This window comes from Pimephales promelas, chromosome 25 (genome assembly GCF_988280905.1).
Source record: "Pimephales promelas chromosome 25, fPimPro1.hap1.1, whole genome shotgun sequence".
NCBI lineage: Eukaryota > Metazoa > Chordata > Actinopteri > Cypriniformes > Leuciscidae > Pimephales > Pimephales promelas.
The window spans coordinates 8,165,564-8,179,269 of record NC_142793.1 but is presented as its reverse complement, the minus strand read 5'-3'; the positions used below and the strand labels follow the sequence as shown (position 1 = coordinate 8,179,269).

General features: G+C 47.1%; 1 protein-coding gene across 1 annotated transcript; it reads right to left on the bottom strand.

Moving 5' to 3' along the window:
• Positions 1–5,180: 5,180 nt before the first annotated feature.
• LOC148965031 (uncharacterized) lies at positions 5,181–7,868 on the bottom strand. Its single transcript, XM_089127372.1, has 2 exons — positions 7,407–7,868; positions 5,181–6,776 (listed from the first exon to the last, which is right to left on the bottom strand). Exons 1-2 carry the CDS (start codon positions 7,866–7,868, stop codon positions 5,181–5,183), a joined length of 2,058 nt encoding a protein of 685 aa, XP_088983498.1.
• Positions 7,869–13,706: the final 5,838 nt, after the last annotated feature.

Genomic DNA, 13,706 nt, shown 5'->3' with positions numbered 1-13,706 from the left:
GATCTCTCTATCGGCGCTGCCTGCATCCGATAGCGAACGTGACGCTGATCGCCTCTACCTGGTTCGGGCTCTCAGAGTGTACACTACACGCGTTGCTGCGTTCAGACGCCCGGAGCAGCTGTTTGTGTCGTTCGGTGGCCACACCAAGAGCCGCCTCGAAACAGACGCTATCCAGGTGGATAGTAGATGCGATTGCCTCTGCTTATGCCTCAAAAGACCTGCCTTGCCCACTGGGCATCAGGGCTCATTCCACCAGAGGCATGGCCTCATCGTGGGCATGGTCCTGCGGAATTTCCATTCACGACATTTGTGTGGCTGCGGGATGGGCCTCCCCCTCCACTTTTGTCAGATTTTATAACTTGGAAGTTCCCGCCTTACAGGCTAAAATTCTGGCGGTCTAGTACCATACAGCTCTCCTATAGGAAGCCGCACTATTGGGAGTTCTATCACAACCGGCTCGCCCCTTGTGTTTCCCCTATGTGCTTATGCATTATACGTTCACGGCCCGCTACGCCGGCCGCCTTAGGGCGTTTTGCACTAGATGATAACGGCCGCTATGCTGGCCGCCTTATTGTCTTCGTCCACTTAGATTCCCCCGGTGTTCTTTCCCCCCTGGGATGTTTAGTGGTTACATAGCGCGCATGGCGTTGACCAGATGTTCCCGTAGCGTAAGCTAGCTTACGCAATACGAGAGAACCTCTCGTAAGAGAACGAAACGGTTACCTAACGTAACCTCGGTTCTCTCTAGATGAGGGAACGAGTATTGCGTTCCCGGCCGTGCTTGCGCCACCAGCATTTCACTTCATGCTGAAGAATCGACGAACTAGTCTGGGAGAGCTACTTTTAAACACTGTAGCCACGCCGGCGGGCTCTTTCACAATGAGCGAGCGCCGTCCGCTCATTGGCCGCGGGCTCAGCGCCGCTCTCCCATAGGTTCGTGCATTCTCCCTGAGCGAACCAATGAGCTGCTAGCTAGCCCTCTCATGGTCTGCATCAGAGAGACTGCGTTGACAATGATTACAAAATTATGGAATAATTTTTTGGCTTCAACTTCTCAGCAAAGATGAATCTTTCCCGTAGCGTAAGCTAGCTTACGCAATACTCGTTCCCTCATCTAGAGAGAACCGAGGTTACGTTAGGTAACCGATTCGTTTTCATTGTTTTTGAACCGATTTGGTATTTTAAATGACGGTTATAATCACTCGTATTACTGCGTCCCTGTAGGTATGGGAATCGGTTGTTGTGAGTGCAATTACTGACGTTGCTAGCGTTGCTAACAGAAGATTAACATGAAAAACATTAATAAAGTGAACATTTTCAAGTTCAAATGGCTGCGTTTTAAAAAGGTGTAGTCATAATAATTTTTTTTTTAATGTAAGTGCCTGGTACTCGGCTAGTGCGACCATTATAACAGTTTTCTGGGTGGCGTCCATTTTTTTCTCCGACTCGGACGCGCAAAACAAATAGAACGCTTGAAGTGTGGACGTGACGTCAAATCCGAGGTCCGAGTCGGTTCGTTGGCTATAATAGAACGCACCATTCTTCTTCTCTTCCTACTTCACGCCCGCACCTCTCTTCTGTGGGCGCCCTCTCCTGTAGGATCACTATAACTACATGCCTGCTTGAGCTTTACTCACTATAAACTAATGCATTTGCATCAACGTTAATTTAAACACATTTCCCCATCATAAATTTATAATGCAAACGAACTAGATGAACAATAACAATAAAATAACATAAATTAAAACATTTGGGGGGTATTCCTTCTCTGAACAACTAACATTACAGGGAATGTTATTATGAGCCCCACACTCTCCCCTCCAAAAATGAATGCTGTCTCAGCATTCCATAGTTCCCAGAGTCTCATAGAGTCTTACAAAGAAGTACATAAGGGAGTCAGTCTCTTTACTTGATGCTCATTAGTCTTGAACCTGTCATTGCATGACATTTATCTCCCATTTCATGTCATCTGCTGAAATAGACACCACTGGCCATATAATGTCTGAAACATTGCTCCGTCATGGGACGGGCCATATGCATCAAGTGCTGAAAGTTTGCAACCGTAAACATACTCTATGCTCTATACACAGACCCACATAAGTGCTGTTCTGACTGAATCATCATATTTTAGCAATCTATGTGTCAATGTCTGTTTACTGGTACTTTATGTGTATTAAAGTAAACATAATCCCATTAACTTTGTCTTCATTATGAACCTTTGAACTGTTTTAACCACTTCCCATAGCAACTATGAAATCAAATGACTCTATGTGTAATAGAGGGTGTACCTAATGTATCATATGTCAATGTTGTTGGTGGGTGCCTTAGTCTGAAAGGATACTTTCTTTGTGGCAGGTGAGTTGATGCTGGGCTGATGTCGTTTGCCCCCCCGGATGATGTCTCCTGTCCCCCGTCTGCCACCTCATTCTCATCCTCCAAATCATCTGCCGACTTCTCTGAATTTCTGTCCTCTTCATCACACATTTCCATGGGCAGTACATGCTCGCATTCTGGCTCTTGCTCCAAATCTGCTTCCATTGCCCTTGAACTGAACTCATCCTCTTCCACTCTTGGTCGGCTTTTTCTCTCTGCACGTTGCTGTTTCGGCAATGTAGTCCAGGCTCTCCAGTCATCCTCGTCCTCAGAATCCTCTTTCATCTCAGCCTTCACTTGATGTGTGTCCTTTTTCCCCTTCGCCACTGACACTTTCCCCCTTGATTGTGTTTTACTCTCGTTCTGCTGGACATCATCAAAAGGTAGGAAGTCGCAAGGCAGCAAAAAGGTTCGGTGTAGGACCCTCGTTTCCCCTGGGCCACGTTCTGGCTTAACCACATACACTGGGCCGTCTGCATACTTCCTGTCCGTCACAACATGCACTCTATCCTCCCAGTATGACCGGAGTTTCCCCGGACCGCCTCTTTCTCCCCGATTCCTCACCAAAACTCTGTTTCCTGGTTGTAGATCTGCTCCATATATCTTCTTGTCGTAGCCTTGTTTTGCTCTCCTCTGCTCCTTCTGAACGGTCCTTGATGCCAATTCATATGCCTCTTTCATGCGCTTTCTCCACTTGGCAGCATACTCACTGTGCGACGCTCCACTCTCCCTTGGCTTCAAGCGGAACATTACATCGATGGGCAGCCTCGGGTGTCTGCCATACAGAAGGTAATAAGGGGCATAACCTGTCACTTCGCTGCGTGTACAGTTATACGCGTGGACGACCTTGTTTAGAGAGCTTTTCCAATCAGCTCATCTCCTCATGAAGCTCCTTGAACACTAACTGGCGGTATTTTCCGGGCAGCACTGTCTGGGTGCGTCCTGCTGATCGTCGACACAGTACTCCTTCCTCATCCACAAACAGCCTGTTTCTCTGCCTATACAGAACAGTCAACTCATCACGTCACTTTGGTCTCTTGTGTTGTTCCTTGCTCCAGCTCTACCTCAGAGAAAATTGTTGTTAGGGTGATTGGACACATCCAGGGCTCATCTTCCTCCGGCTTCCGAAGAAGTGCGTCCGTGACAGCAGCTATGACTCTTGGGCTAGCCTCTTGCGAACAGGTCTGCATGTAACTCTCCATGTCCAAAGGCATTCTTGACAGCCCATCAGCATCTCGGTGTACACGGCCTGGTCTATATTTGATGGTAAAGTTGTAGTCAGCCAACTCTGCTATCCATCTGTGGGTGGTGGCATTGAGCTTGGCCGTGGACAAAACATATGTCAGGGGGTTGTTGTCCGTATAGACCAGTGTTTCCCAACCCTGTTCCTGGTGGCACACCAACACTGCGTGTATTCTTTGTCTCCCTTATCAAACACACCTGATTCAACCCATCAGCTCATAATCAGGTGGGTTAATGAGCTGATGGGTTGAATCGGGTGTGTTTGATTAGGGAGACAAAGAAAACACGCAGTGTTGGTGTGCCGCCAGGAACAGGGTTGGGAAACACTGGTATAGACCACAAAGGAGGTTGCGTGATATAAGTATTCACAGAATCGTTCACAAATGGCCCATTTCATTGCCAGGAACTCTAGTTTCCCCGAGTGCAAATGATAATTCTTCTCTGGAGCTGTTAGGGTCCGAGACCCAAAGCCAATGACCACCAGTTTCCCTTTCTGCCTCTGATACAGAACGGCACCCAGTCCGTCTTGCCATGCATCACAATGTAAGATGAAGGGCTGTTCAAAATCAGGGTAGCCTATAATGGGAGGATGCAGCAAGAACTCAAGGAGTTGGTTGAGGACATTCTGATGTTGTTCTGTCCAAGCTATAGGCCAACTGGAATGAAGTTGAGCTGTCTTTCTCACTTTGCCCCGACCCTTCTTACCGTTGTCCTCTTTACTACTTGTCCCCTTTCCTGGAGGCTTCCCTGTTGACAACAGTTCATAGAGGGGTCTGGCCATTTGGGAAAAACTGGGAATGTACGTGCGATAATATGACAGGAACCCCAGCAGTTGTCTCAGGTCTCCGACCGTCTTAGGCTTACGGTCTCTTAGTGCTTGCACGGGTGCAATTTCCTTTCTGGTCCATAGTGTAGCCCCCTTTAGAAACTATTTTCCCCAGAAACTTTACCTCAGCCCTGAACAATTCACACTTCTTAGCCGTAAGCTTCACTCCATGATCTTGGTAGCGGCGTAACACTTCCTTAACATCACGGAGATGCTCCTCAAATGTCTTGCTATGCACGAGGTTATCATCTAAGTATTGAAAGCAGGTGTCATCCCGGAGTCCTACTAAACACTCCTCCATACTGCGCTGGAATTCGGCAGGGGCAGAGGACAGCCCAAAGGGGATCCTAACCGATTCATAAAGGCCCCATGGTGTTATGAAGGCTGTGTATGGTCGACTCCCCTCCTCCACAAACCCCTGATGATACGCCTTCCCCTGATCCAGGACCGAGAACCATGTACTTCCACATAAACTGTTTAGCATGTCCTGTACCCGTGGGATAGGATGACGATCTGGGATGGATTTGCGGTTGAGCTCCCGGTAATCTATACAAAGACGTAAACTACCATCTTTCTTTCGGACACAAACGATCGGAGATGCATAGGAGGAGCGAGATTTCTGAATCCATCCTTTATTCAAAAGGTCTTCCACATATTCTTTCACCTCCTTGTGTAGTGGTTTTGGAACGGAGACATATGTGCGCTTTACTGGTGTAGTGTCACTCAGTCTGATTCTCATTTAGAGTGACGGGATGCAACCCACATCGTTCTCATCCTTTGAAAATACTGCACTCTCCTCCCTCAGCAGCTGTTTAACTTTCCTCTGTTGCTCTGGGTTGAGGTGTTCAATTGACACTGGTGGGTCCCATAGTACACTATTAGTATCCTGTCCAGTGTTGTCAATCTCTTTCAGATCTTTCACCTCACGGCTTATCACGTCCTTCCCTTCAGTGACCACTACTCCCGCTGTCACCACATCCTCTCCAATATCATTCCATTTTGACTTCACAGTAGCAGGTTTGGTGTCTGCTGGATAAATGGACCTGACTTGCTGAACTCGTCCTAGTACAGTGCGGGGAGCAAGCATAATGTCCACATTGCTGATGTTGGTAACTGGAATGTGAACTTTAGTCAAGTTTCCCTTCTGAAGGCTGATCACCATCTTAGTTACATCAAGTCCCTCAGGCCATTGTGGAATAACTTCTGGCTCGAACAGGACTTCCTGTTTGGAAACTAGAGGACCAGCTCTCACTCTGCATTTCACCGCTTTAGTCTGTCCGGCAGCAACTACTGTAGTAATCCGTCCAACTTTCACAATTCCTTCTCTTACAACTTGGCCGTCATTCTGCATCATTTTAATCAATACAACCGCTTTATTGCAGTCACATGAAAAGGCTTCCTTTACCACTTCTGGAATTATATCAGGGTGCTGCTCCATTCCCTTTGTCACCAGCTGCTGAATAACATTATAGCCAATGATCGGAGGCTGCCCCACGCCCTGCTCACTGGAGAGAAGCACAGGCACCAGAAGTTCTGCCTGGGCCCCTCTTTTCCGCCCAAGTTGAAAATTCAACTCCACCCATCCCGAGAAGGGTATATCGGTTTGGTTGGCTGCTCGGCCAATGAGGGTTTCACCTTCGTCCAGCAGCTCACTTAAGCTGCGTTTCGCAATGTGGGGAAAACAAATATTCTTCCATTCCTGATTAATGATGGTCACCTGCGACCCTGTGTCCCAGAGCGCCTGCACCGGCACGCTTTCAAAGAAACAGTCGACCATACATCTTGGACCAATGAGGTTCTCCAATTTTGGATGTCGTCGTAAAGGTATGTGGTTGGTGTAGGTGGTAGCTCTAACATGCTCGGTTTTTCCTCTTTGTTCTAACTCCGCCTCCAGCTGTTTAATTCTTTGTCGCAGGAGCTCTTGAGTTTTCTCTTGTGGGTCACAGTAACTCAGAATGGAGGTTGAACTGTCTGGTCTCATTGAATGAACAGATATTTTTACATCACTTCTGCCCTCTGCTGAATTCTTTGGTGCTCTACAGCCCCGGGCGGCATGACCCACAGCTCCACATCTGAAACAGTGCTCGCATCGATCCTCTTCTCCTTTCTCCTGACAAGCTCTGCATCCCTTTCTGTAGCTGGACCTTCCCTTGACTATACGCTCAGGAGGGTTGTTTTGTCCTTTTCGGAGTTCCGCAACTTCGTCTCTCAGGAGTTTTACCATCTCATATAACTCTGATTCTCTCCGCCCCTCCGTTGCTGATGTCTCTTTGCCTTTCCGTCTGACAACCTCACTTGTTTGTTCCTGAACCAGCACTTTGGCAGTCATTTCATCCTGCATGCATGGATGAGCCTGCACTTCTGGACACAATTTGTGTACTTTTGCCACTTTACTTCCGGTGCTCTTCTTTTGTTTATTTAGTCTCTCTGTTTCATCACCGGCTGCTTCGTTCATTTTGTTTATCAACATTTCATCTGAGATTTTTGAATCGTCCAGGTACGGCCTCATCTGAAATTTAATATGATCACTGGTCAAACCTGTGCCAACCGAGTGTAGAAACTTTTTCTGAATGTGCTCCGTACTGAAATACTCGCCACCTTCTTCGCAAGAGCGCAACAGTTTTTCTTTTAGCTCAATGGCTCTGAAAAGGAAGGCTTGTGGTGATTCATTGGCACTTTGAGTGATGTTCAACAGTTTGTAGTACAGGTCTGTAGAACTGTCCTCTTTGAAATGTCCCTTCAATATTGTTTTCAGCTGTGAAAGTGTGAGATCTCTTTTAATTTCCAACATATTGCGTAGACTCAATCCTGGGCTTATAGCTTTTATTACTGCTTCAATAATTTCTGCTTCACAGTGGCCTCTCCTCAGTCCTCTGTCAACCTGGTGCATCAAATTAGTGAATGACAGTTTATCCTTTTGCCCACTCTCTCCAATCTGACCGCAGACTTTGAAATCTCTCCTCACAGTGACTTCAGGGGCCATGCCAATAAATTCTTGCTGTTCTAGAGGCTGATTTTTCCCTCTCTCACCCTCTTTCACTTTTAATCTTCCCATTTTATCTCTCATCGTAGTATTTCCGATCTGTTGTTCAGAGGGATTTTGCTGTGAATCTGCCTCATTCACTACATCCTGTTCAATCCGGGAGCTGACTGTCTCGATTTTATTACTGCCGCCATCTTCCTCATCCTCGTTCTCTCCCTGCGCCTCCATGAACGACAACATTGAACACAAATATTGCTTCGCCACGTCTTCTTCCTCGCTATCAATCGCGGCGTCAATCGACTCTGTAATCTTTATGATAAGTGTGCGCTTAGTAGAGACATTTGCGGTAGGGATTTTGTTACAATCACATACCTCCTTCACTTGTTCGAGTGTCAACAGCCACAGTCTCTCCGTTACACGTTCGGCTAGAGCTTCCAGATCCATCTCACGCTAGTATGCACGCGCGCTTCCTCGGCCGAAACTCTCCGCTCTCACGGTGTTCCTTCTCGTGATCCCTTCGTCTCGCACTCCGGCTCGCACTTCTCACAAATACCAGCGGTGCCTCCAAGTTTGTTGCATGTCGAAATGAATGAATTCCCAGACGTGCATATAGTTTGATGGGTTCGTTTTTAATCTCTTCACTGCTTACATTACACGGCATTCAGTCGCAGTACACTAGCGCTGCGCGCGCTCACAACACTACTCTAAACACTTCTTCTTCTCTTCCTACTTCACGCCTGCACCTCTCTTCTGTGGGCGCCCTCTCCTGTAGGATCACTATAACTACATGCCTGCTTGAGCTTTACTCACTATAAACTTATGCATTTGCATCAACGTTAATTTAAACACATTTCCCCATCATAAATTTATAATGCAAATGAACTAGATGAACAATAACAATAAAATAACATAAATTAAAAACATTTGGGGGGTATTCCTTCTCTGAACAACTAACATTACAGGGAATGTTATTATGAGCCCCACAAGAACAAAGCGCTACTTCCGCAGCAGCAAGGCCCGCAGTAATGGCGGTGCTGATTTACTTCCGTGTTTCGCCGGATTTGTGTATACATTTTTTTTCAGGATTCTTTGATGAAGAAAGTTTAAAGAACAGCATTTGCAATTTACACTTATTTATTTATTAAAGCATTTTTTTTACATTTTATAAAATCCATGAGGACTTAATGCACGTGTTTGTAGTAGCTACATAAAGTAGATAAATTCAAATATAGAAGAGAGATAAATGAGATAAAAAGCGTTATTACCAAGCTAAAGTATAAAAGCTTACCCCAGCAAACACAGTCCGTTGTGAAGTCCTCGTCAGTTGTGCCTCCAACAGACTGCGATTTTGGCAATTCTATAAGATCACTACAGATCACACTGCACGACATAGATCTAATAAACTTGGGTCTGACATGTATATAGACTGTACGATGGTGACACCTATTGAATCATTGACTGTGTTCCAATTCAAAGGCTGTATGCGAATGTTGGACTGAGCATTTAAAAGTTGTTGTTTTTTACATTTTTATTAATCGGATATTTTTAAACCAATACTACGTTTAAAAGTGTAATTTGGCAATTTCTCTCTCTCTCTCAAAAAAAAAATCCTGTCCTTATTGGCGTGCAATGAATTCTGGGGCTAGTCTAGGGCAGTGGTTCTCAACTCCAGTCCTCGAGACCCTCTGCCCTGCACATTTTGTATGTCTCTCTTATCTGACACACTCAGTTCAATTCATAGAGTCTATCCTAACAAGCTGAGGATCTGAATCAGGTGTGTTAAATAAGGGAGACATACGCAATGGACCTTTCTCACCACTTCCGTATTTGAGACTGGAAATACACAATTGTCACGGTAATCTTCTTCCGCTCTGGTCAGAACAAATAGACAAGCAACTAGTAAGAGTTGTTGAGCACCGGCCTTTTTTTGTTATTCCCAAAATCAGCCATATCTGTCGTTTTTATTCCTTCCCTCAGTTCCCTGTTGATGAAGTTCAACGGAAATGGATTCAGGCTATCCCGTGGTATGTTATTGATCCTGTGATCTTTTCTACTTCTCATGTCACCATTCACTAACCCACCATTGTTTAGGTTTATTATTTCTGTAGCCTGTTATTGTCACAGTCCTCCGTCTGCACCAGTCTGTCTTCGTCATCTGCATTACACTTCCCAGGATCCTCTTGTCTCCACTCCTGAACTCACTCCCTCATCAGCCACCTGTTCCTCGTCCTATTCATCAGTTTCATCTGTCTTCACATCGTTATGTTTGATTCCTGTCTGTATTTAGTTCCATCTCATTCAGTCTGTCTTTGTCGGTCGATGTTGATTGTTACTCGGTGTTATCCTGTCTTCCTGCCTGTAATTTTGAATTAAATAAGTATCTTCGTGTGAATTCGAACTCCTCCTGTTCCTTCTGCCTGCACTCCTGCACCACCCCATGACAGATCGACCGACCACAAAGCAACATGAACGCAGTGAGTTTTCAGGGGATTCTCCACCCGAGTCGGCGGCCCCGTTTAATTCTCGTCCCCAGGAAGCCTGCGCTCACCGTCAGCCCTGCCGAGTCTGCGCTCACCGTCAGCCCTGCCGAGCCCGCGCTCACCGTCAGCCCTGCCGAGCCTGCGCTCCACGTTAGCCCTGCCGAGCCCGAGCTTCCCCCGCTGGTTCCGCCCAGCCCTCCCGAGTATGAACTCTCCTCTCCGCTGGTTCCGTCCAGCCCTCCCGAGCATAAACTCTCCGCTCCGCTGGTTCCGTCCAGCCCTCCCGAGTATGAACTCTCCACTCCGCTGGTTCCGTCCAGCCCTCCCGAGCATAAACTCTCCGCCCCGCTGGTTCCGTCCAGCCCTCCCGAGTATGAACTCTCCACTCCGCTGGTTCCGTCCAGCCCTCCCGAGCATAAACTCTCCGCCCCGCTGGTTCCGTCCAGCCCTCCCGAGCATGAACTCTCCACTCCGCTGGTTCCGTCCAGCCCTCCCGAGCATGAACTCTCCGCCCCGCTGGTTCCGTCCAGCCCTCCCGAGTATGAACTCTCCTCTCCGCTGGTTCCGTCCAGCTCCCCCGAGCCTGAACTCTCCTCCCCGCTGGTTCTGTCCAGCCCTCCCGAGCCTGAACTCCCCTCACCGCTGGTTCCGTCCAGCCCCATCCAGCCAGCGCCAGTGATCGTCCAGCCAGCGCCAGTGACCGTCCAGCCAGCGCCAGAAACCGTCCAGCCAGAGACCGTCCAGACCGTCCAGCCAGAGACCGTCCAGACCGTCCAGCCAGAGACCGCCCAGACGTCCAGCCAGAGACCATACAGGCCGTCCAGCCAGAGACCGTCCAGCCAGAGACCGTCCAGCCTGCACCCGAGACCAGGATCCCACCCAGCCTCCCTCTCCCGCCTCCTCTCATCTGTCCTCCATCTGCTCTCCTGCCCTTCAGCTCCCCGAAACCAGCCTGGTCAGTGAATCCCCAGTGTTCGCCTCCCGCCTCCTCCACATGGACACTTCCTCGGCCCCCGGTCCCATTGGCTCCCCCGTGGCTCTTACCTCCCTCAGCTCCTCCATGGTCCCTCAGTCCACCAGCTCGGCCAGGCTCCCTCGTCCCTCTGGATTCCCTCCGGTCCCTCATCACCCGTCCTTCACCTCTGGACTTCCATTTGTTGGCTTCACCCCGTCATTTCACCCCCCCGGTTCAGTCGGACTCCTCACTCCCTCCGGTCACCCATCAGCCCTCACTCCCTCTGTCCTCACCGTGTCCCTCTGTGCCCCTGGCATCACTTCATACACCTGAGCCTGCGTTGTCACCATGTTCCCTCGGTCCCTCATCAGCACCCCGTGTCGTCAGTCCCTCAGCTTCACCCTGGTCTCCTCTCTCACTTGCTCCGCCCCTGTCAGTCGGCCCCCTGGTGTTGTCAGCCCCGTCTCCTTCGGCTCCACCAGGGGTCCTCCCTCCATCTGCTCCGCCCTGGTCTCCCCCTCAGCCTGCTCCGCCCTGGTCTCGCCCTCAGCCTGCTCCGCCCTGGTCCTTGTGAATCCTTACAGTTGGATCTTGGGGAATTGAATCCACTAGTGAAGCCACATGTAAAGAACTGTTTCGTCAAAACAATGAGGTTTTTCTTTAAATTCTGTCATACTCAAAAATTCCTGTAGAGGACAGTGCAGTGTGGTGACTGGGCAGGAACCATTGAGAGGGTTTGTTTCCAAGGGGGCACAATAAAGTGGTGCACCACAAGAGCACATGCAGGTGAAAAGTTTGGAGAAGATCTCTTGCTGGACTTGCAACGAATTTCACCCACATTTAGTTAAAACTAATTCAAACTTGAAGACGCAACTGGTATGAACATGAATTTATTTATTTATTTTTGATGTAATCTATAAGTTGTAAGAGATCAGTATTGTGTTTTAGCATATTTGATGGATTTTGCTAGTTTGCTTGCTACATTACTGATTGATGCTAAGATTTTGTATGATTTGGTGTGATTTGAGGGAAAGGTGTTTAAGTTTGTTAACATTTATTTTTTCTTGTCAAAGCATTTTGATTTAGTTGATTTACATTGTAGGTAATATGGTGATGTTAAAATGTTACTTTAAATAACATCTTTTTTATATTAATGTGTCTTTCTTTTGTTTATTTTTATCTTTAAAGATTATCAACCTATTGCAGACCTATTGCAGATCTGTTGCAGATCTATTGCTGATCTATTTCTGACCTATTGCTGACTACTGCTTCTGCAAATACCTCTGCAATTCCAGAAAATAAACAGTCAAGTCAATGAGTTGCTTTCTCTTGCGTCCTTCAATGTTTGAACGCCATATCAAGTTTGGGCAGAGCTGAATAAAAAAGTGGGAAACTTGACAGTTGATAATCAGCGTGGCAATGAAGATAGAAGGATCAAAGGCCTAAACGTCTCAAAGTGTCGACGCAGTGAAAGAGAATCATCTGAAATCGTCTCGCAATGGCAGAGGAAGCTTTTGGAAAAGCAGTGAAGCAGCTAAAGCAAGAGAGGACCTTGGCTAAGAGTGCATTCACCAGGCAGGCAAACTTCCTCAGCAGAGGAGCCAAAAACTTGATGAAAAGTGAACTACAAGAGGAGTTCAAAAAACTCATTTCTGAGGCAAGGAGTGTCGGCGAGACAAATGATGAGTATAGAGCTGGTTTACTGGCAGACATTGAAGCGGACATGTCAGATGGTGAAGAAGCTGAACTTGATAAGCAGCAGCAGGCTGATTTCGAGAAGACAATCCATGAATGTGAGGTAAGATTGGAAGAGGTCAAACAAATTGTCCTGTTCAACTTATGGTCAAGATATGGTAAAGATGAGATGGGAACAGCAATCCAGGAAGCAGAGACAGCCTGTGATAGAGCTGCTGCAACACCCGTTGTCGCTGTAAACAGAGATGGTTTTGAGTTCCAGCTGGATGGCGCAAAAAGAATGATCCAAGGTGTAATCACTACCCTAGCAGCTTGGGAGATGTGGATTCCAGAAGACGAAAAATCCAGTCTGGAAACTAGAGTAAAGAATCTGAAAGGATGCAGTAGCAACCTTGAAGCACGAAAGGTGGAGTTCATCATCGCACAAAGAATAGCAGAAGAAGAAAGAGACAGAGCGAGGGTTCCCCAGATACCCATGCCAGTTCCACAACCACAACCAACGTTGAGAATAAAGCCAACCAGTCTACCCAAATTCAATGGATGTAAAAGGAATTTCCATCGATGGAGGAAAGACTGGGAAAGTCTACAAAAGCAGGGAGAACCAACTGGCTCAGCTGAAGTTAAAAAGATACAACTCTTTGACAGCATAGACGACAGGATGTGCAGAGAGCTCCGTTTGTCTACCTACAACACTGCTGAAGACATATTCCGAGTGCTTGAGAATAGATATGGAAACAAGTCCACAATTGCTTTGGAAATTATTGAAGATCTTGAGAAGATTCCTGTTTTAAGAGCAAATCAGCCAAGAAAAGTCATTGATTTAATTCAAAATATAGAGAAGGCCCTGGATGACCTCACAGAACTTGGAAACACGGGAGCCATTAACAACCCTCTGGTGATCAAATCAATAGAAAGTAAGTTACCTGACAACATGAAAAGAGATTGGCTTGTCTTCATGGTTAACCCAGCAAATGGCGTAACACCGGACAATCACTTTGAGAATCTTCTTAAATTTCTGAAAACACAAGAAGAAATTCTAGAGAAGTTAGAGCAGTTGGGAGTTAGTGAAAAGCCAGAAAAGAAATATGCTTGTATGGAGAGAAGATATGCGTCCACACGTTCCACAAGGAAAGGCGGATGTGTTGTCTGTGG

Excerpts from the sequence above, each read along its gene's own strand:
- LOC148965031 (XM_089127372.1), bottom strand. The coding sequence starts at position 7,868 with ATGGATCTGGAAGCTCTAGCCGAACGTGTAACGGAGAGACTGTGGCTG. Across the intron at positions 6,777-7,406 it reads GCATGGCCCCTGAAGTCACT|GATGAAATGACTGCCAAAGT; the intron begins GTGAGGAGAGAT and ends CCATGCATGCAG.